The 23,879-nt window shown below is 30.9% G+C and overlaps 1 protein-coding gene across 1 annotated transcript in view; it reads right to left on the reverse strand.

Annotated features, from left to right (window-relative positions):
• The window catches only part of Vps13D (vacuolar protein sorting 13D), a 250,013-nt gene that overhangs the window by 131,354 nt on the left and 94,780 nt on the right, over nucleotides 1-23,879 (reverse strand). The window contains exons 21-26 of the mRNA XM_075378066.1: nucleotides 21,936-22,169; nucleotides 21,596-21,770; nucleotides 17,347-17,544; nucleotides 10,856-11,074; nucleotides 5,524-5,725; nucleotides 1,671-1,941 (exon numbers count right to left, since the gene is read on the reverse strand). Coding sequence (XP_075234181.1) covers nucleotides 1,671-1,941; nucleotides 5,524-5,725; nucleotides 10,856-11,074; nucleotides 17,347-17,544; nucleotides 21,596-21,770; nucleotides 21,936-22,169 — 1,299 coding nt within the window. The remainder of the gene's footprint in view (nucleotides 1-1,670; nucleotides 1,942-5,523; nucleotides 5,726-10,855; nucleotides 11,075-17,346; nucleotides 17,545-21,595; nucleotides 21,771-21,935; nucleotides 22,170-23,879) is intronic.

Genomic DNA, 23,879 nt, shown 5'->3' on the forward strand with positions numbered 1-23,879 from the left:
AATTATTCCACTGATGTCCAACAAGCGATTAGAACAGAATAAATGACTATGTAATTGGACTGCAAGGCAAATGGGCAAAGGTAAGTAATCTAACTACTTGTTTATTTATTTATTTGCTTAGTTACAAATACATTTTTTTCTTACATTTGTTTCTCTGATGAATCTATTTTTGAAGTTGATAAAGTTATAAAGAAAAAATTGTTTCCTCAGATCAAGAAATAATTTTAATGCATGTTAGTGCACCATGGCACAAAGCTAAAATCATGATAAAATTTTTGTAAGAAATCAATATCAATAACCTTCCATGGCCAAGAAATAACCCAGATATGTACCCAAAACCTTTGGTTTATAAAGAAAAAGATTTTGGACAATAACTATTTAAAGTAAATTTGATAGAAAACCTAACATATATCTGTCATTGTGATAAAGATATTATAGAAAAATTAAGAATATCTTTTTACAGCGTTGAGGATAGAATAGAATTAGTAATTAAGAATAAAAATATTAATGTATAAATAATCTATATATATAAAAGAACATGTCCTGACTGGTTCATCAAAAACTACTGAAGATAAATTGATGAAAATTTGTATACATGTTCTTCTTATGGTGTAAATGCACGCTACGAAAGGATTTTTTTGAAATTCTGAGTTTAAAGGGTTAAAAAGATTTTGGATTTATTTTGAAACCTGACTATTTTTTTTTTAATTTCTTGGTAAAAAATTAGGATATCAACTTTTGGTGTGTGTAATTTTCATGTAAATATCTAAAAACTAATTATAGATTTTTCAAAATTTGACCTTGAAAGGGGTGAAGAAAAGTAAAAAAATTTTTAACAATGACTGCAAATTTTCCCCATTTCCAACTATAATAAACAAGAAATTCACTAAATTGGGGCTGCAAATATTCTTCAGATAAATATCTAAAAACCATTTTCAAGTGTTTTTTTTTTAATTTTTTAAGGGGTTTTAAGATTAAAGTAATTTTAAGATTTTTTAAGGGGTGTGATGGTGTATATGTGGCAACTCAACCAACACAGCCACTGTTATTGTATGTAGGATACGATTGGTTGCAGCATCTGCCTCCGGTTACTTGGTTACAAAACATAAAAATAATTAAAAAAAAAATAAATAAATGAGAAATGAATTACGGCCACTTCCTAGAGGTGTTTGTTAGATAACAATAAGAACCAGGAAAAATACACTTTTACCCATACGAATAGCACGGAAGCAAGTCGCAGCGAGCCCTCACTGACTAAACATCCTCTGACCGCATCAAGAAATGCTAGTAACCATATAGCGTGGGTGAAGCCATGATGGGTCCGCTAGTATTGTATAAATTAATAATTAAATTAAAACATTGATAAGACTTGTGCTTAGCTTAATAATTTGGCAGCCTCCATACTAGCACTACCACTAAAATTTTGATAGTTAAGCCATTTCTGAGAAAATTGATCAAATAGATGCAACATACAGAATTTTATAACAGTTTTTTAATATTTTTGGATTCAGGATAATATCTCCTCTTTTATTATATATTAGTCTTAGGAATGTTTAAAAAAAATATTTTTAATTTATTCATGAAAATTAGAGAATGTAAAACCTAAACAAAACAATCTTTTACCTTCAATAAAAAAAAGAAAAAAGTTAAAAATTTTTGAAAATAATTACCTTTTAAAGCTAAATTATGCTCACTAACATTATTTTGATTATTTGTTGAATGTATTAACATTCTTGCACGTAATGTTGGATCTAAATTAAGCGCAGATACGCCTGTATGCAATTCAGCTTCTTCTTCTACGATATCCATAAGAGTACGCTGCTGAGGACCAGCAAGTATACCAGTTTGAACAGAATTAATAGCTAAAAATGTTTCTATAACTTGCTCGTACTGTTCTTTTGATAAAGATACTTTAATTGGAGTAATAATACTACCATTTATCTGTAAGAAAAGAAAAAAGTATATAATAAATCTTTAAAAGCTAAAGTTAAATTTAAAAAAAAAAATACAGTAACATACTAATTACAAAATAAAAAATAGTTATGAGTTCCAATTCCAAACAAGTCTTTTATATCTGAAGCATTTTGGTAGCAGTATCCTGAAGAAAATATCTAAGTGGGAAACAACATTTAATAAAATACTTTCTACAAACTTCCAGAAGCTAACAGTATATTGTAATTTATCTATTTTTATTTTAGTTAATGAATGATATTAATATTAAAATACTGACTAATCTTCATAGAAAAGTGCATTCCAAGACAGTTTCTAAAATGTCAACCACTCCTATCTCCACTTCGAAAACCCCAGTCCATCATTATTATAATCTACCTCTTTAAGGACTCCTGTCTGACTTTTGTACAATCTTAATGCTTCCATTGAGCAAAACATCAGCTTCCTAAACCAATTAAAAATTAGATTATGCTGCAATATACAAACATTTTCCTCCATTCGTAGTCATAAAATAATGTTCAAAGTATGAATGTTTATTGTTAATAACAGTTGTGTATGCTGTATCAAACTTCACTTCTTGTTTTTTACTTTCTTCTCTCTCAAAAGTATGATTAAAACTCTACAGTATATTATGCTTCATTTGTAAATAAAATTATGTTTCTTAAAGAAATAATTAAAAATTTTACTGCTCAAAAATTCTTCACGGAAAACTAGACCTAAAGAAAATTCTAATAATATTTATTTTCCTATTCAACCTCAATTTAATTTTTTACTGCCTTAATACAATTAAACATCTTACTAAAATCTGTTTTTTGGACAGGATCAGGTGACAGTTGATTAAATATTTTACAACACTATATACTATTATTATAGTACTAATTGTACTACTACACAGTATATTCAATAATGAATAATAGATTGGATATCAAGATGAATTTAGCTATCAGTAAAAATGACAATATCAGAATTCTGCAGACAACAAATAGCAGTAAAAAAAGAAACACACTAGCTGGCCCATCTAGCCAAAACCTGGATCCTCAGGGCCCAGGTGAACCCTAGAGCCAAATAAGGGGCTCCTCGGGGCCTACCCCAGAGCCGCACAGCTTGCTTCGCTCGCCATTCCCAATTTGCCAGCAGGATGGCACCTTGGACACCCACAGAGCTCGCTTCAGTCGCCATTCCTGTCTACAGAGGACTCTGCCCCCTGGACCCCTGCATTGTTTGTTATCCTCATGATTGTGAGAATAATATTGATAAATAACAATTAAAGCATTCAGGCTTTATAGAAACCTGAAAAAGAAACTAAATTACAAAAGACAGAATAAAAGTAGCTATAGGGACTAAAATACACACACACTTTTGACGATGAAAAATTCATAACTTATTTCTTTGCCAAAGAGGCAGATATACAATAATGAATTAATTTCAGTTCAAACAAGCTCACAGTGATAGAAGCTCATAGTTCATTAATGAAATTCATTAAAGTTTATGCTTCAACCGGCAAATCTCTACTACTACATCTATAAATATAATACTACTATGCATACTACTACATCTATATATATATATATATATATATATATATTAACTTAGCAAAAACAATTCTTTTGTTATTGTATTTGTCCATATTGCCCTCTGTACTAATATCTCAGAGACAAAAGTATAAAAACCGTTTACCACCAAAAGTACAGAATTTGATAATGCTTTTTACCTTATGCTTATTATTTTTTTTCTAATAGCGCTTTCAAGGTTTTCCCTCATCATCAGTTAAACTTTTTCTTACAAACCACACATTAAATTCAAACCATTAAAATTATAACATATAAAAATATGTAGTCATAAATATTAAAAAATATAAAATTAAATTTTTTTATTTGTGGCTAGCCACACATATAGTACTGTACTCTTAGCCACTCAGTACAGTACTGATTTGGAAGAAAAAGTTTAACTGGTGATAAAGTAAAACCTCAAAAGCACTATTAGAAAAATATAATAAGCGTAAGGTAAGAAGCATTATCAAATTCCGTATTCTTGGTGGTAAATGGTTTTTATATATATACACATATATTTATGTGTGTATATAAGCATTTTTTTTCAAGATTTTTCGAGATGAAATATGCAGTTTGTCTGAAAAGTTCTCAAACTAAATTAAATAAAAATAGAGATTTAAAGATAAATGAATTTGCTCGCATCAGCCCTCTACATAGAACCCTTCTCTAGTTATACACTCGTTGCAGCACCGGTAGAGCCTGTCAAACACTCTAGAGAAATCACTTTATGGGATCACCTTTAACTGCTCAGTGCAAGCCCTTTAGATGGCCAGAATGTTATCGATAAAGCAGCCCTTCATCTTGAGTTTCAGGAACAGAAAATAGTCTGCTGGAGCCGAGTTGGGTAAATAGAGCAGGTAGGATAAAACGATGATTTGATATGCGGCATAATAACATGTTAAAACTGTTGCTATGTGTGCCAGTGCATTGTCGTGCAAGAGTTCCTGGTACTCAGACTGGATTCGACGAATGCAACATATCAGGCGTTTCATTACTTCCAAATATAATTTAGAATTCACAGTTTGACCAGTCAAGGCAAATTCATGATGAATCAGGTCCTTTGAGTCGAAGAATGCAATCTACATTGTTTTCCCTCTTGATTTTGCCTGGCTTTTGCCGGTCTTTGTGCTCCAGGACTCAACCAAGCAGCAGTTGATGCTTCGTTTGTGGATTATACATGAAGCACTAGCTTTCATTCCCAGTTACAATTGTTTGCAAAAAATTTGGGTCGCTATCAGCAGTTTCAATGAAGTCTTGAACACAACAAAGACGTCCCTGTTTTTCTTCTCTGGTCAAGGAGTGTGGAACAAAACAAAAGCACACATTTTGGTGATTAATATTTTCTATTAGAATTGTATGTGTCACATCTTTATTGATGTTTAGCTCTTCTTCTAAGGCCCAAAAAGTGAGATGAGATTGTTCAAGCAGGAGCGTGTGCCACTTTCGCAATGTTTTTGTCATGAACAGCTAGCTGTTGACGGCCTCCTGCTTCATTCATCGTCCTTCAACGACTCTCTACAATCTTTAAACCACTTCCACCATGTGTATATTGTAACATGAGGTGCAGCTTCATCATCGAATGCCTGCTGTATCATAGAATAAATTTCAATGAATGATTTTTGAAGTCAAACACAACATTTTATCACATTTCTTTGTTCCATGTTGTGAGCTTGCACAAAGTTGTATGAACACAACGTATGCGACTGAATATAACTCGAGATTGGAATGATGAAACGTGATGAAATTTTATACACACACTTGTCAGACATTGTACTACATAGTTCCTTGGTTATGCGAGAGATGGTGCTACTTGTATTGACTACAGAAATTTAATTCGGGAACTTTTCAGACCTAATATGTATATCTGAAAACCTTCTCAGTTATGCAAAGAAACATGGGTACAAATTTGGCTGTGATTGATAGAGTGCTTTTTTTGTTTATCCCTAAAAAACAAAAATTCTTTGTCTTTATATAATACCATAGATATACAAAATATTATTTCATAGACTAAAATAATTATTACCTGTAAAACATCTTGTTTTTCAGCTTGAAAAAATTCAGAATAGTTTGGTTCCAATAATATATCTTCTGTCTGTTTCATTCTGACCTGTCCGGTATCCCTCTCAACATTAAGATGAATTGTTGTATCGTGTAAAATCGGTTTTGCATCTTCTCTGCAACTGTACAACTTTTCAACTCGCATTAATGGACCATCAGAAGATAATCTTAAAGAAAAAAATTAAAAATCTAAAATTAAAATTAGCTTTAAAGATGATGGTTAAAACAACAACCTGTTGTCACAGGTAGAATTCCTAAATGCTGATTACACGCTCGTCTGACTAGGCTTGTATATGTTTATCCATCCTTATCTCCTTTTGTTTTTATCCTAAAATTATGAACTAAACATGATTTTAACATACATATGATACCTTTTCAAATAAGTAAGAAACAAATATAAAATTGAAAAAATGTTAAATAAATAAAACAAATTTAAATCAGAAGAATTTGATGAAGGACAGATGTACAGATAGATCTACTGATTTCATTTATTCAATGCACACATAAACAGAATTTACTTTCTTTATCTCTGTATACCATCCATATTTTTCTGCTGTCAATTGCAAGTAATTCAAGTTTTACATTTTAAAAGCTACATGTTTTCAAAAAAAAGTGTTTGGCATAGAAAGAAAATTATTTCTTTGAAAAGTTTTTTTTTAAAAAAGTAATGACTTAATTTATTAGTATAGCAAATATACAAAACTATACTAAGTTACACTAAAGTTACACTATACTAAGTACAATAAAATGTTTATTTCTTTAATAATTAATCGTTTAGTTTCTTAATGAAAAAGAAAAGATCATTTCCGTTTTGAAAAATGAAAAGATCTCATAACTGCATAAAAACAATTGAAAAATTCTCTCAATGGTTGGACTTCAACTAACTGGATGAACAATTGGAAAATCTTTCCTTAATCTGTAGTGTATTAAATGTAATTGTAATAGTAAGAAATCTCCCTAACAAGAATTTAGCTGGTTTAATGTAAAACTCTAACAGGTCAATATCACTGGATATTTCACAACGGATTCCCATAAGTTTATTGAAATCAGCTCTAGAAAATGGGAGTTTATAATGAAATAGTATGATAAACCCTTAAAACAATTCCTGCACAGTGTATAGTTCACTGCAAACAGGCAGGAGTTGTGAATCTTGCTCAAATTCATTAATAAATAGGAACATAGGGCTATTTTAAATAAACAAAACTGACAGCTGTTCATTATTGGAACAATTTTTTCCTTCTTCTTTAATCAACCTAGATTTTTTCCATTTTCTGAAAGTATATATTTTCGCTGTAAATGTCATATCAACGTAATAACTGCAAAGCTATAACAAGTCAAAGTAGTAGAGACAAAGGTAGAATTTCAGAGTACGGTAAGTGTTCTGGCATCTCAAGTCTATCTGTCTCCTATTGTTTAGGTTGGAGGCTCTTTTATTCTTTCCAAAAAATTTTTCTATCGGAAACAGAATATATTCAATAATAAAATAGGAGTATTACAATTAGACGTACGTTCTGAAGTTTTTATTTCAGTATGTTTTGAAATATAATTAAGAATGCTTGCTAGAGTTTTTGCTTATTTTCAAGGTATGGGGCATTTTTAATTATGCTTGCTAGTGCGAAAGGAGAAAAAGAAAGTAATTCATACCAAGAATATAAAACTAAGATAATTTTATGGGAAATCAGCATTTGAAAGAAGCAGTCATCATTTATGATTACTTTGCCAAAAAAATTAAAAATTAATAAAGATTTTGAGGTCAATATCTATAACATGCAAGGGTACTGGATTATACACTTCATGTTTGATTTCAACATACTGAAAACATTATTAAGAAATGTGACAAAGAGGTGAATTTTCAACAAAAGTAGAACAAAGCTTTGAATTCAAGATCAAAGTCAATTTGTAATTGTAACACTTTTGAACTTCACATGTGTTTATCTTGAACTACTTTTGCTGACCTGTGGAATTTCTCAGCACCTACAAAATTATCTGATTAGCCTATTTCTGAGCTTAAAATGCATAGAAACATCATCTGCATTATAGACTAGAATAATAGAAAGATATTAAAAACTTTTTTTGTACAAAAGGACAAAAAATAGAAATAGAAGACCAAAATTAAAAATATTTTTAAGTAGCCATAAATTGGCAAAAACTTACTTTTTTTAAAAAATAAATTGTTGCTACTTTATGCACTGATGTTTACTGATTATAAATCTCAGATTTTTTAATTTTTTTATTCAATTCCTTCAATAATTTTAATTCCACATTCAGTGACATACTGACTGGCCAGCTCTTCTTACCTTCGCATTCATTGAAAAACTTTTTCTTTTTTACAAAATGAATATGTACAATTACATACACAAAATTCTATTTATCTATTTTTATTAGCTTTTTTAATAATTTTTTGGAAATTGCTTGTTTTTAAGGCCTAAAAGACAGAAATCTCCCTTGTAAGAAAAATGTCTGATAACAGGCACACAAAGAGCAGTTAATATTAAAAAAAATTGTTCCAGTTCATCTAACTAAAGACTAAGAAAATTATTTATTACAAAAGATGAGCAAGAGAAAATAACTGTCTGAAAAATCTGTTAAAATCAATATTTTTTTCAAATAATATCCATTATTTTAATTTTCACAGACTTAAAAAAAACTAAAAAGGTTTTCAATTTAATTAATACAATTTTTTTTTTTAATAATGTGGCTAAACCTTAGTTTTCATAAAAATTCTAAATTCTGATATATCTTTTTCTAGAGGAAGTTCTTATAGTAACCACAACAATTTATTCCAGATAACATACAAGTTCATAAAAAGATTTTTAATACAAAAAATTAAACTGATTTAACAGATGATTGAATTTTTTCTTTATATTTTTATAACGATGTATTAATGACTGTGTAACATGATATACAAAGTATATTAGCAAACATGTTGACTTACAATTTAAGAGCCTCTTCATAAAAAAAGTCTCTTTAATTTTCAACAATTTAAAAATTACTATTTGTCTTAACTGTTATTTTTTTATTTTCTATGCACTATGGTTCTGTGTAGCAATCATCAATATTACCAGTCTTTCATGGATTTATTTGATAATCTCTTCAGTAGAGATTATCAAGACTTGGTTTATTCATCTAAAGTATGGTGATAAAAACAGTGCTCAGTAATCTTATTTGATAAATGCTCAAATTATCAAACTGCGCCGATGTTCTTTTCCTTCATCATCTGTCGAGTTTAGCTGAAATTTTATATATTTGCTCAATCTAAGAGAGTCTAGCTTAACTTTAATAATACCATCTTTACATTTTTTCTTTAGATTCCTTTCTAATTTTTATTAAGATACAAGTTTCTTATCAATACCTTTTATTTTTTTATTTAAAAAAAAATTACTAAAAACACAAATTTATTAGCATCATTTTTTAAAAAATAATGTATGTGTACTTTAAGATAAAAATAAAATTGATAAATTTTTAAATAAACTGAAAACAATTAAATCAACTAAAAACAAAAATATATTGAAAAGTAAATAATTTTCTTTCAATTGTTCTTTAAATTTAAACTTTATGAAGAAGTTAATACCAAATGAAAAATTGACGTAGAAAAATTAAATAGTATTAATTTTTATTTTTAGACATATCATTTGATAACATGTTTTATGGAAATCAAGCAGCTGTTCTAAATTACAGGTGCACAAAAATAGATGTACTTCCCAAACACACTATCTGCTTCCTTATAAAGCTGAGTGTAAAAAATTCCATCTACCTTTGTCACTGACTTATATTACAATAAATTTTAGTTGTGAGTACACAATATAAAGCTTTAAAATAAAACATATATTTACTTAAGTATTTATAAAAATAACAATAAAGAAAACATTTTTTTCTAATGAGTAATGAATTTTGTACAAGGGTCATTCAATAAATTAAAGAGACAAATTGGCAACTATGAAAAAGCTATTAAATAGAATAGACTGAAGTTTTCTGATGTTCAAATTGGGAATCCTCACATACAAATTATTAGCCGTTTGAAAAGAATTCTCACTATTATAACCTCTTTGTTTATTTGAAAATTCAGCTCTGCTTGAAATGTGTACCGTGAAGAACAAACAGCATGCTGTGAATTTGTTTTGCACTTTTTTTCATAATGATATAAATCTGGTGAAATTCACTTATGGATGTTGTATAGTTATAGGTATATTAACAATACAAATTTTTATAAGTGAATGGAAAAATTTTAATCAGGCAGAACAAGTGACAATGATTTTCATCGTAACAGAACACAGGTGGAAGTTTCAATTGATGCTTTGTGAATTCGCATTAGTGATCTTACTTGCAAGGATAAACTCATAAAAAGTTAAGAAATTGCTGAAATTTGAAGTGTGAATATCAACAACATCCATTCCACACCTATGATAAGCTTAATTACTACAAAATGTGTTTGTTCCACATGGGTTTCAAAATGATAAAGACTCAAAATCACAGGCACCCAAATTCACATTTGTTAGAACTTAAGCAACAGTTTTTAGCAGAAGGTAATGATGGTTTTAGATCGCATAAATTGCAAATATGCTTGAATTCATCACTTTTAGCCAGAATCCAAATGTTAGAGTACAAAATGGAAGCATCCAAGTTCACTTGTCAGGAAAAAATTCAGCTGATGAAGTGATGCTAACAGTGGTTTGCGATTATAAAAGACCGATACAATCATACAATCAACAGCAAGTATTGTTGTGACATGCTAGAAAAAAAACCAAAACCTGTAATAATAAGGAAAGTTTCTGGCTATCTCTCAAAAACTGTAATTCTTCTTCATGATAATACCTGTCCTTATACTGAACAAAAGACATGGGAAGAAACTATTCAAAAGTTAAATCAGGGGGTGTTCCTGCATATTTTATATAATCATAATCTCACTTCATCAGATTTCTTTCCGAGAATGGCTTGCGTAGTAAGATGAACAATTCTTCACAACTAGAATAAAAAAGCTCACAGAAAGATGGGACATGTGCCTAAATGTAACTGGGGAATATAATGAAAAGGTACATTACGTTTCATTGCCATAGAATAAATAAGAATTTTTCTATAGTCATTTGTTTCTTTAATTATTGAACGAACCTCACAGCAAGTAAAAGATTATAAGTCTGACTAGAATTCGAAGGCACTAAACTTTCTGAATGAAAGGAAGAGGTTCCACCACACCACCATGGATGTCAGAGCTCAAAACAGAATTATTCACAATGGAAAGCAGGTGATGGGAAACAAAGACTACAATATAATATAATAAAAATTTTATAAAAAGTACTTACTGTGAAATTCTATGCTGAATATTAAGAGTAAACAAATTCATATCCTTTATTTCAATATTATAATTTTCAGCCAAATCATTATCATCACCCCAAACAGGTGAAGTACAATTTGTAAAATTATTAGATAATGATATATGACCAAGATGCGCAACTAAAACTTCAGTATTGTTTGCACTACGAGGTAATACAACAACAGGTGTTTCTAAATTTACTTTCCACCTGGAAATCAATCAATTTTAAATAAAATTATTTAAACTAATAACATACACATTAGCAATTCTTTAACCATTATCATTATAATTTTAGCTTAATGTAATCAAGTGAAATGAAAATACACAACACTAATGTGGAACGATCTGCCACAATCTGAAAAAACAACAGAATAATAATTCATTTATGATAACACTGATAAACATAATCTTTGTTTCCTAACATGCGATACATGATTTAAATCGTTTTTTTATGCTGAAAACAAACATGAATCTTAGAATCTTTTTATCACCCGCCATTTTTGAAATTTTTTTTAATTTTTTAATTTTTCAATGTACAGTTAGCTTTAAGCTTCTATAATTTTTTTTGTTAGCTCTTTTTTTATTAACTTTGTTAACATAATTTGTAAGCTATAAATAAACAATACTAGGCAAAGAATTAAATCATATCATACTCACATTTTATAACATCATATCTAATACTGAGGACTGAGTCTTTATGGACAAAATTAATCATGTCTATGCAGGTCAAAACATGTAGCTGAAAACACAGTTGTGTTGTTTGTATTAAGGACTGGATTTAGGAATGGATTAATTTTGTTCAGTCTTATTGCTGTCTTAAGTTTGTTAACAGTGCAGTGTCATAATGCCTCGAAATTGTGTAAATGATGTGGATGCCTTTTGTTATATATGTGGTGAGTTTACTGTAAAATCAAATAAAAAAGCATTACACCTTTAATTAAAAAAGCATATCATTTGTACTTTCAGTGTAAAATTGGTGATCAGAATAAGATGTGGGCTCCTCATACAGTATGCGTTAATTGTTCTGTATATTTAAGAGGAAATTAAACTGAAAGGTACACAGAAGGCTTTGCCATTTGGTGTACCTATAGTTTGGCGTGAACCAAAGGATCATGTAACTGATTGTTACTTTTGTTTAACAAGTGTATCTGGAATTTCTAAAAATCTAAACATACTGTAAAATCATTGCAACCTGCAATCAGACCTGTAGCTCACACTGAAATTATTCCAGTTCCTGAGCCACCTGTGAATGTATGTTTGGAAAGCAGCAATGAAGAATCAGACAATACTGAAGAAGGCAACAATGATTTTGATTTTGAATTATCTTCCAATAAGCCACATCTTATATCACAAGGTGAATTAAATGACTCGGTTAGGGATTTAAATTTATCAAAAAATCAAGCTGAACTGTTAGGATCAAGACTGCACGGTTTGTTATTTACTTTAAAAAAATACAAAGATTTTGGGCTTTTGAAGCCAACAAACAGAACTTTCTCTGTACTTTATTGAGGAAAATAATATTGATGAGCTTATGTTGCACTTAGGACAAGTTCATAAACCTGAGGGTTGGCACCTTTTCATAAATTCATCCAAGTATAATTTAAAAGTGGTTCTACTACACAACAGTAACAAATATCCTTCGATACAAATTGCTTATGGTATTAATTTGAAAGAGACATAGGTGATGAAAGATGTTGTTGAAAAAATAAATTATAAAAAACATAACTGGAACATGTGTGGTGATTTGAAAGATAGCTATTTTGTTAGGCATGCAGTTAGGCTATATTGAGTACATGTGTTTTCTTTGCGTATGGGACAGCTGATCTAGGGATAAACATTATGTTACCAAAGAGTGGGAGAAACAAGACAACTTAACTACAAATGGGAAAAATATTATTCATGAGCCCTTAGCTGAACCCAAAAAATTATTTTTACCCCTCTCACTATAAAGCTAGGACTAATGAAAAATTTTGTAAAAGCAATGAAGAAGGATACTTCTGGATTTTTGTACATCAGGCAGTAATTTCCAAATGTAAGTGAAGGAAAAATTAAAGAACAAATATTTGTTGGTCCTCAAATAAGAGAGTTGGTCAAAATGATGTATTTAACTCGATGTTAAATAATTTAGAAAGTGCAGCTTGGGCTTCATTTAAAGACATTTGTAAAAATTTTCTTGGCAAACAAAAATTTGACAATTACCACGACATTGTTATCAATTTACTTCTTACTTCTTACAGAGCTATGAGATGTAATATGTCTTTGAAAATACATTTCCTCCACTCACATCTGAATTTTTTCCTGAATAACCTCAGAGATGTAAGTGATGAATATGGTGAATGTTTCCACAAAACATTTCAGTGATGGAAAGCTGCTACAAAGGGAAATGGAATACTAACATGCTGGCCAATTACTGCTGGACATTGATTCAGGATGTGCCTGAGGCTATTTATAAAATAAAAGCATCAGCAAAATCATTTTAGCACAGGTATGACCATGCAAAATTATAAATTTTACAAATTTTAACAATATTTTCCTTTAATATTTTTTGAAGCGTAATTTATTTAAAATTAAGGGCGACAGAAAAATTGTATTTACAGATCTGTAATGTACACAAAAAAGCAATTCAAGAAATGGTATCATACTTAGAGAAACATCAAAAAAACATTTTTTTTGCCTATCAGTGTAATCAACAGGTATAATTCCACAAATAGAAGCGACAATCCAGACAAAAATTAGTGAAGGATAATAATACAACTTTATACATCTGTTTCAAAATGAAGCAACATAATTAGTAAAGCAACAATTTTTTTTAAAGAATTATGTCTGGATTGTCACTTCTGTTAGGGATCTGTTCTTAGCCCTCTCCTTTGGAACCTTACCTTCGATGTAATTTTGAGGATGAAATTCACTGAAGAAGTTAAATTAATCGCCCATGCGATGACCTGGTGATGTTGGTGTCGACGATTGGAGAATGAAATGGAGAGCTCGGCTAATAGAGCTATAAATCATGTGAGCAGATGGTTAAGGTCATGATGACTGTATCTTGAGCCCAAAAAGGCCCAGGTGCTTGCAGTAGTTGGATGGTACAGAATTTGACAGATCAACATTTTGATAGATGCTCACCAAGTAGAAATGATGCCATTTGTAAATACTTAGACGTGTGTTTTCAAAAGTTGGGATTATACCAAAAGCACCTTCAGGAAATTATGGATAAAGCAGAAAAAGTAATCAACTCCCTGGGATGGCTGATAGATGGCACATGAGGAACACGGGCAGCAAAGTGGAGGTTGTTGCTGTCTGCACGACCTCTTCTTTATGTGGTCCCTGCTTGGTTTGCTGTTTTCAGTAGCCAGAAAAATGTGAGGAAGTTAAATGCACAACAAAGAAAAGCCAACTTGAAACTCATACAGCATATTGAATGGTTTCCACTACGGCAGCGGGAGTCCTAGCAGCCGGTCCTACCGATTCAGTTTCTGGCCCTCCAACAAAAGCATATTTATAAAGAAATGGACAAAGAAGGGGCTGCCGAACTTTTGATACGAGAATGGCAACGAATATGGGACTCTGCACAGACAGGCGCCTGGATGCGCTGCTTGATACCCAGACTGGGGCCATGGCTGGGGAAAGAGCATGGGGAGGTGGAACATTACACTTTCCAGTTCCTCTCCAGTCATGGAGGATTTGGTGACTATTTAAATAAATTCCGAAGAAGAGAGTTACCCAACTGTGTGTATTGTGGGCTTTTGGACTCTGCTCAGCATACTTTCTCTGAATATCCAAGATGGGAGGGCACACCTGAGGGACGTCTCCCCTGATACTATTGTATCGTTCATGCTCTGAGGCCCAGAGGAATGGAAGGCGATTGTAAAACTGGCATGGGATATTCTAACAGAGAAAGAAGAAGATTAGAGAGAGTGGGTCAGAGACATGGGGTCTTGAGAAAAAAGAAGACCAACCAAGTCCCAGTTGCTGGGAAGGGCCCGGGAATGAAATAGTCGGGCCTGACTAATCCCCCTCTGGCGATTAGCAGCAGGCAAATGGGGAACAGATACAAATTAAGAAATAAAAGATCCAACTGGTGGGCTGACCTGCCGTACCGGATATTATGCCAGCGAGCAGAAAGGCTTGTTTGAGTTACAAGGACACTCACCTGGGCTGAGTCACTACAGATCCAGCCCAGACAAGTAGGAAAAAAAATATCCCATATTGATGGCTTTAATAGCAAGTTTACCATGGCTCAGATATATTTTTAAAAAACTCCACAACTAACTGTTTTTAAGTTCCAAACTGCAGTATAATTTTCAATGAACTTACAACTCCTAATAACCCACAAGATTTACTATGGAAATTTACTATGGAAATAATAATAAATTGTGCCAAATGTGGAATTCAGAGTAATTTAGGTTTTTATACAAAAGAAAATTTTGCACTTCACTGATACATAAAGAAGTGTATAATTATGAGGTTATCAGGGCATTAAGCGTTCATAAGTCTCCAAAGCTGGTTTCCTGATTTTCAATCAAAATTTGGTACAAACTCAGCTTCATTTTTCCAAGCAGACTGCAAAATCAATAACTGAAACACATCTTCTCTCACCAGGATGCCACAGTCTTTATTGAACAAAGATTGTGGTGATTTTTGTATAAAACAAACCTTTTCACACCTGTGGGCAAACCTAACCCCTCCCATTGAGCACTTTCCAATCACATCTTGTATAATATTCAAATCCTTAGATATTGAAACCGACTGATCATTGTACATATAACGAATTTGCTAAGCTCATTTTAAACAAAATTTATTTGGATAATCGGTTTTAATTCAATTAACTTTATCAATAAGGCAACATTTCATGTTAGTTGAGTAATTAGTAGACTGAATGAATATATCTGGGTTTCAGGAAGTCCAACATATATATGGAAGCACGTATATGATGATCCTAAAATCAATATGCAGTGTGTCGTTATTACATGATAAGATAATCAAATCTTTCTTCTAACATGAAAAAAAAAACAATTAATAGAAACAAGTCTTTAGACAAGCTTACTGATTATGCATTTCTCTAATTGCAAGACAGTCACCCCAATGTTTTCTTCCACCTGGATCAAGCTACCAATCACTTGGCTATCATAGTTCATGATACTTTGGATACAACATTTCCAAACGTACTACCAGAAAAACATGATTTCACAGCTTCCAAAGATTAGTAGGGATAAATTGGTTACTTGGTTACCAGACATAATAACACCAGATTTACGTTTTGGAGATGTTAAACACATGATTCATGCAATAGTTATGACAGAAATTGATACATTGAACATAGAATTAGATAATACAATTGAAATTTTATCCCATAGATATTAGAAAATTAATGAAAAAATGTGAATCATATGGATATTCTCTGCGCCACTAAAACAGATTTTAATAAACTTCAACATCAGCATTTAGAAGTTCAGAATTAAGTTTAACTATCTTTGTTAATAAAAATGTAGTTGCAGACTTTAATTAGGGTAGTCTTTAATTAGGGTAGTGGACAGCCTCTTGTTGACATGACATATGTAAATTTAAATAATGACAACGTAGAAAAATGTACGTTTTCTTCAAATATTAAGTAAATCTTTTTAATTATTAATTATTTTTAATTTTTTGATTACCCCTTATAAAAAGTACTTACCACCTGCAGCCTGCAGTTGAGTGATAAATCATTTTACAATGATTTATCACTCAACTAAGATACCTCTTAGTTTAAGGTTTCTTTTACTAAGATACCTCTTGAGTACACACTTGGTACACAATCTTGTTTTTTGTCACTGAAGTATCTAGAAAATCAGCAGCTGAAATTAGAAACAGTATAAGCAGTAATTTGAGTACTGGAAAGAATTGATCACCATGTACATGATGATTCATGCTTAATTTTTGATTCTTTTTCTTCTTAATCCTGCTCGAGTTGGATATAATGTATCATCAACACTTTTCCCATTTTGTTCACAGCTGCTCGAAAAAGTTCAATAGTTGTTATAAAAACACATTTGAAGATTCTTAAGCTAGGATATTCTTCTTCTACCTATAGTTTTCCATCCAGTCACTTTATCTCATAAGATATTTCATCTTTCACATGAGATGTGTAAAATAATGGAATGAGAAACTGGATAGCAACAACAAAAACCTACTTGCATATCTGCCTAAAAAAATGTGATTTTAAAACTGATTTTAAAGTTACATACAAATATTCCTTCTAAAGGTCTTATTGATTCCAAAAGTATGACCACCAGTAACAAAAAAATATCAGAAAAAGTCATACAGAAGCTGTAATTCTATGTAAATTAAAAACTAATAGTTTTCTTTTTTAATAATTCATAAAACAACTCTACATTCCTTATTTCAAAGGTAGAATACAATAAGGTATGAATATTCGCTAACATTAATTACCTCTGTAACTGGGACAAAAAACCTATAATAATAGTAATAATACAAAATACTTACTTTATACGAGTTCTTGTTTCATAATCATCATTAGGACTAAATGGTGTAATAGTACCTCTACTTGGACCAGCACTACTATCAAGTTGTTCTGTAGAATATGAAAAACTACGTCTATATTTTCTAGGTGTTGATGTTACGTCACCGGCTGAACCGTAAAAACGATTTCCCATTGACAAACTATGAACTAATGTCTCTGCCCTGTTAAAAAACAATAAAGGGTACAATTAAATGTTGCATATACTAAATTAGAAATGCTGCATATACATTACAAGAAAAAAGTTAACTGTTGCAGACTGCACTAAAACACAGTTTAATAAAAGGATAATTGACAGTATCTGTAAAATATTAAGCAAAGAGATCAAAATAACAAAAAAATTAAAATTATGGCAGATTTGAAATAAAGTAAAATTTTTTATGAAATGGTAAAGAACAAAATGGGATGAATAAACAGAAGTTATGAAAAAACTGATCTATTTCAGTAGAAAAGAAGTACTGCAATAAGGTAATAATAATAAAAACATTAAAAAAAACTTTAATAACTAATTACTTCTATTGTAGATAATTAACTGAAAAAACAAGACAAGTGACTGACAAAAGTTAGAAAAGACAAGTGACTGGGTTGGGAAGGGGTGTGGTTTTTATAAACATCCAGAACAGGAACTGATAAGAAAATCAAAGAAAAGGAGAAAGGGATTGGGTAGCAACATGACAAATGTAATTAAAACTATGTACCAAGACTCATAAGACTACAAGGAAGACTGAAAAAGGGTATACTTTAATATTATTTCTGATAAATATTATTAAAATATTTGTTCCTTGAAGAAACTGGTTTCAAGCATATTAGTACAGGGTCCGGCAATGAGGTATGGTGGTTTTGAAAAGATTGTTACACACTTATTTTTGAACAAATTTCAAAATTTATTGTTATTATACATTAAGGTTACACTGCCATTTGAGATTACATATCAAAATATAAGAAAAGAAATACTCAGCTGCAGAAAATCACATCAGTTAGGGGGCGTTTATTTTTGTTGAAGCATTCTTGTAGATGACCAGTGAAACTGTCCATACTCCTTCTAAGCATGGTACACAGAACCCTTTGAATTTCTTGCGTTATGGTATCGGAAAAGGCTTTAAGGATATGTGGTTTGCCTACATAAAACTTGAGCTTTTACAAAGCCCCATAAAAATCAATCACAAGGTGACAGGTCTGGTGACCGAGGAGGCCACTTGACATCCCCACACAAAGAAATCAGGCATTCAGGAAAATGTAGTCACAAAAAAGCCACAGTTGCTCTTGATGTACAGCAAGTGGCCCCATTTTGCTGAAACCACACTCTGTTTAGGTTAATGAGTCTTCTTAATTCTGGCAAGAAATAATCACGCAACATGGCAGGGTGACAATCTGTGTTAACAGATACTGTTCATTTTCGTAAAAAAAAAGCCCAATAATGTAGGTTCAAGATAATCCACACTAAACAGTTAATCTGTGGCAGTACAGAGGTTTTTGATGCAGTTCTTACAGGTTTTCAGATGCCCAATACCAGAAATTCTGTTTGTTTACCATTCCTGACAAATAAAACTGGGCTCGTTACTCGTAATCAAAACTACATTGTTTGTTGGAAATTCCAACATCGTTTCTGCAAATCTATGTCGCCCGTTGAAGTTGTTTTGCCGCAGTTCCTGAACAATCATTATCTTATAGGAATGGAAATGGAGAACCAAGAGTAAGATTTCTCACACTGATCTGTCTGACATCCTGAAAATGCGAGTGTGATGTACCACCGAACGATGAGGGCTGGCTTCCGCCGTTTGTTGCAGCCTTCCAATATTTTCTGGGATCTGTACAGTTCAATCACCTCCCCGTAAAGTCCCTGGTCTCACAGATCCTGTCACTTGAAAATTATTCACCTGTTTCAAAATGGTATCATGTTTTGAAACATGACCATGATGACCAAAATGGTTTCAAAGTCATTATTATTTGAGCACCACAGAATGACCTGTTTCAATGAAGGTGTTGTGAACAAACACGCGATACGCTAAAGACTAAGGCTCCATTGCTACTGAAATGACATCTGGCAATGAGTACATTCAACCATTCTAGTTCATATTTGATCCACTGCAGGCACATGACAGTCTTTTCAAAACCATATCTCGTTGCCGGATCCTGTATATAGTAAATTACTATTTTTTTTATTAATTCTGTTTAATACTGGTTCATTGAAGAAATTGGTTTAAGACAGGGTAATATTGTATATTACTAATTTTTTACCAATGTGATTGATGAAATATGAAAATAAATAAAGAATAAAATAAATGAAGAAGAGAGAATGAATAAACGCAAAGGCATCTGAATGTATGAAACTAAAGGATAGAAATGAAATATAAAAATGAGCTGTTAGGGTAATTAGAAGGGACAAGACTAAAAGAGGGTATGAAAATAAATTAAGAAATCTAGAAGTAGGGGAGAGTTTTCAATGGTTAGCAAACAAGATAAGATAGAACAGAAAGATAAATAAACAGATTGAGAAGAGAGTGCAGAAGCTGAAAATTTTTCTTGTGAATTGTGAGAGGTCTAATTTTGGACAAGACATAAGAAATGCTTGGTTCTAAATCTAACTTATAATATAACATGGATGACTTCTCAGAGAGAGGCATGAAAGATTTAAAAAGAGGAAATGACGGTGTCATCAGTGTGACAGAAAAGACTATCAATAGATTGTACAAGAAATGAGGCTACAGAGAAAGAATGATGGACAGGATAAGTAGAATAGACTATATGGTTTAGCAATTTTAAACAATGAATGAATGTAGAACAGCAAGGAAGTCAGAAGGCCAAGTAGCAGACTAAAAAAGCAGCGGACAGAAAGTCTGGGTGAGGATATGATAAAGAGAAGCAGAATTTAGGAAGGGGATTTTGAAGAAAATATGGTAAAAAGTGATTTTAAAAAGTTTAGGTGACAGAACTATTCTTTAGGCAGAAAGCAAAGATAGAGAAATTTTAAATTGCAAGGATTAATTTCTGGGAGAGAAATTCAGTTAAAAGTACACTAAAATAAAAGTAATAAAATGTGAAAAAAGGAAAATAAGGAAGTGAACCTTGAGATATGAACATATAGCAGAAGTTAAAGGATTTTTTTAATATCGGAGTAAAATTACAAACAGTGTTTAAAGTAACATAGAAATCAAAAGCAGATTGGCAAAGCAAGGGCAAGAAGAAATTTTATGCAGAAAAGAAGTCTGCTACCACCTAATATAGATCTAAGAATTGGAAAGATTTGTTTTAAAAATATTTCTGGGGGAGCGTATCTATCCTCAAATGGTAGTGAAACATGGGCAGTAGGAAAAATCGAAAGGAAAAGAGTAGAAGAGTTGAAATACAACATAACAAAAGGGTATTAAGATTAGGTAGGTCTATGAAATTCAAAATGAATAGACCTCAAGATGAAAATCAGGTAAGAAGAGAAGTTTGCAATAGAATCTTACAAGAAATTTAACTGAGTCATCCGTTAAGATTTGATTACTTTAATGTAAGTGTGATGTGTAAAAAGTAAATACCGTATAGGAAGACAAGAACTGGAATTTATAAAAGACAGCAGAATGTCATTATGTCAAGACAGAGATTAATATGGACCAGTAGACAGAGCACATAACATCAAATATATGGCAGTCAAATAATTTAACTGACGACTCAAAAAAAAAAGTGGAAAGTAGACACAAATAGAAAAAGTTCATTATCACCTAACCTAGTGATACAGATTTTGGGTGTAAGACATGATAATGATTTCTATTGTTACAATTACGAAAAATAACTACAAGCAAAGTTTTTATTAAGTACAATTTGATTAGTTCCTTATTCCTTTGTATTTTGCACTTATTTACTAACTTTAAATTTATGTTACATCCATCAACAATTTTTGGTATCATATAATCTATATTGTGCATTCCTTCATAGTAATTGTCAGAAAATATTTATTACTAAATGAACTAATCCTGGATGCCTTGATATAAGAAGATTCCTGTACTTTTTTATCATTTTTAATTTTCTTCTTTAGTTTTAAAAGTTCTTCATCCTGTCATTAACATTATAAACCCTTCACACATTTTCCTGCAAAACAAAATTTAAAAAGTTTTATTTCAATATCTTGGTTTCATATTATCCATTGCTGTTTTGTTGCTGGCAACTTATACTAGCATTAACTAATTAACTGGGAAAAAAGTAATTTAAATTATAATAACAAAAGAATACCTTGCATGTACAAGACCGATAGCCATTTCTGTAGCAGCAGAACCAATTGAACGTGCTAAATGTGCCAAATATTGTTTAAAATCAGCAGCGCAAGACTGCAGCTCATATAATAATTGTGGTGAATGAGTATACCACACTGATGCCATTTCCAAACTAATTTCAGCTTCAGCACAGCCTGAAATTAAATAAAATAATAACATCAATTCATTTTATAAAAAATAAGCAAATAATAATTATCACGCGCAATATATTTTATAAGTAAATTCTTGAAACTTTAAAGTAATAGATTACACTTTTTATTATAAATTTGTTTTATGTCTTATAAATCTTATACGCTCACCTGAATTTTGTGATAAACTTCTTTTAATAGAGAAACTAAATGCTTGTTTTTCACTGAACGATGTTTTACTTCCTTGCCTATACAAATCGGCTGATAAACATGTTAACAAATCCGGTGGCGATTCTGTAAGAGGATCCTGACCTAATGACAATATACGATGATGAAGACCTCCTTCAGGCGTTAAATCCAACATCTGTAATCCACCCAGTGATCCCTCAACTATAATTTCATTTCCTGTTAAAAAAATTCACAAAGTAAAATTAATTTTTTTTTTAAATATTACAAAAACATTATTGAGGGTTTTTAAAAATGTAAAATAAAATTCTTAAATCCTTTTAAAAAATTAGTATTAAAAGATTATCTCAATGTTTTAATATGTCAACTAAAGTACTGGTTACACATGTCCTTTCTATATGCTAGTATTTACAGTAAAGTACTTTATTCTCTCCTCAATTTCTCTTCTCTGAAGCAGGTGTTATTTTTAATCTACCCTCATTAATTTTTTAATGTTATACTGAGTAATTCTAAAGATCAAATTCTGATATTAGAAGGATTAAATTCATATAATGGGCCTGGATGATTGGTACTGTACTATTTAAATACAAAATTCACAAATAATTCTGCAGATAACAGACAAGATAGCATTAGACACTTACAAAACACAGGTGTCCTGAAAGGAACAGTGAGACATGAATACTGAACAACAGGGGCTTGTAAAACACAAAAATTATGTGCATTAAAAAACAGAACTAATGTGTTAAAAGCAATTATTTTCATTTTCCACTTTTTTTGATAATTTTTATTTAAAAATTTAGATTTAAGTAGAAAGTGAAATTTTGTTGATTAATGAATTTTAAACATTTTCAGAAAATAACAACTGTTTATTTTATGTCAATTTTTATTTAGTAAGTAATTTTCTCCATTGCATACGATATTTCGTATATTTTACTTGTGTTCACATGATGTCATATAATTGCAAAGAGCGGACAGTGTGTATACAGGCAGGATTAAGGCAGTGTGATTAGTACTCAGATTCATTTAATAAACAATAGTTCTAAAATGTTTTAGTTTAAAATATTCATATTTTATTTAAATTTTTAAAAGTTTTCCAAATGATTTTAACTGCAATATTAACTTTGCTTAATCATCTAGTCCCTACATACATAAATAAGGGTCATTTTGGTATGAAAACAGAAAAATTAGTGACGCACAACAAAAAAACGTTATTTCATCAAAGCTTATTTTTGTAAATTTTTACATAAGTTTATTAATTTTCTACACAATCAACATCCACTATAAAAATATTTTTCATACTTCAACTAGCTTTATTATTCAGTCTGAAAATTTGTTCTGCCAGTAACTTACCAATTAATTCATCTTTCAGTTCCACAATATTTTCAAACCTCTACAATGAGTAATCAGTTTAAATGGAGAAGAAGGTAATGAACATTAAATTCAAGATCAGGACTGTATAGTGGATTTTCAAAGATTTCCAACGAGGTCGCTTTAATCCTTGAACTGTTTTTGTCACAGTGTACAGTCAATTGTTGTCATGCAAAAGCAATATTCAACCGAACTGCTTCCAAAGTCTTTTGTTCTGTATAACACATTAAGTTTTTTTAAGAGTTTATCTAATACATATCGGCATTTACAGTACTCCCCATGATCAACGAATTCAATAAGCGATATCTTTTAAATTGTCTCAAAAAACAAAGCCCTTTCAGGCTTCCTGCTTTAATTTTCTTGCTTATACTTCTAGGGCTTCTGAGATTATGTATGCCTCCTCTACATTGATAAGTGTTTTATTTCAACATTTTTATAAAATATGCAAGTTTTATCTCTGGTCACAATGAGTTCTGTTAAAATTTCATTTATCAATGAACATGAAATGTGTGGAAATTCATTTGAAAATTATGAAACTGTAAATCACCCAATTTTTTCAAC

This window comes from Lycorma delicatula, chromosome 11 (genome assembly GCF_047948215.1).
Source record: "Lycorma delicatula isolate Av1 chromosome 11, ASM4794821v1, whole genome shotgun sequence".
Lineage (NCBI taxonomy): Eukaryota > Metazoa > Arthropoda > Insecta > Hemiptera > Fulgoridae > Lycorma > Lycorma delicatula.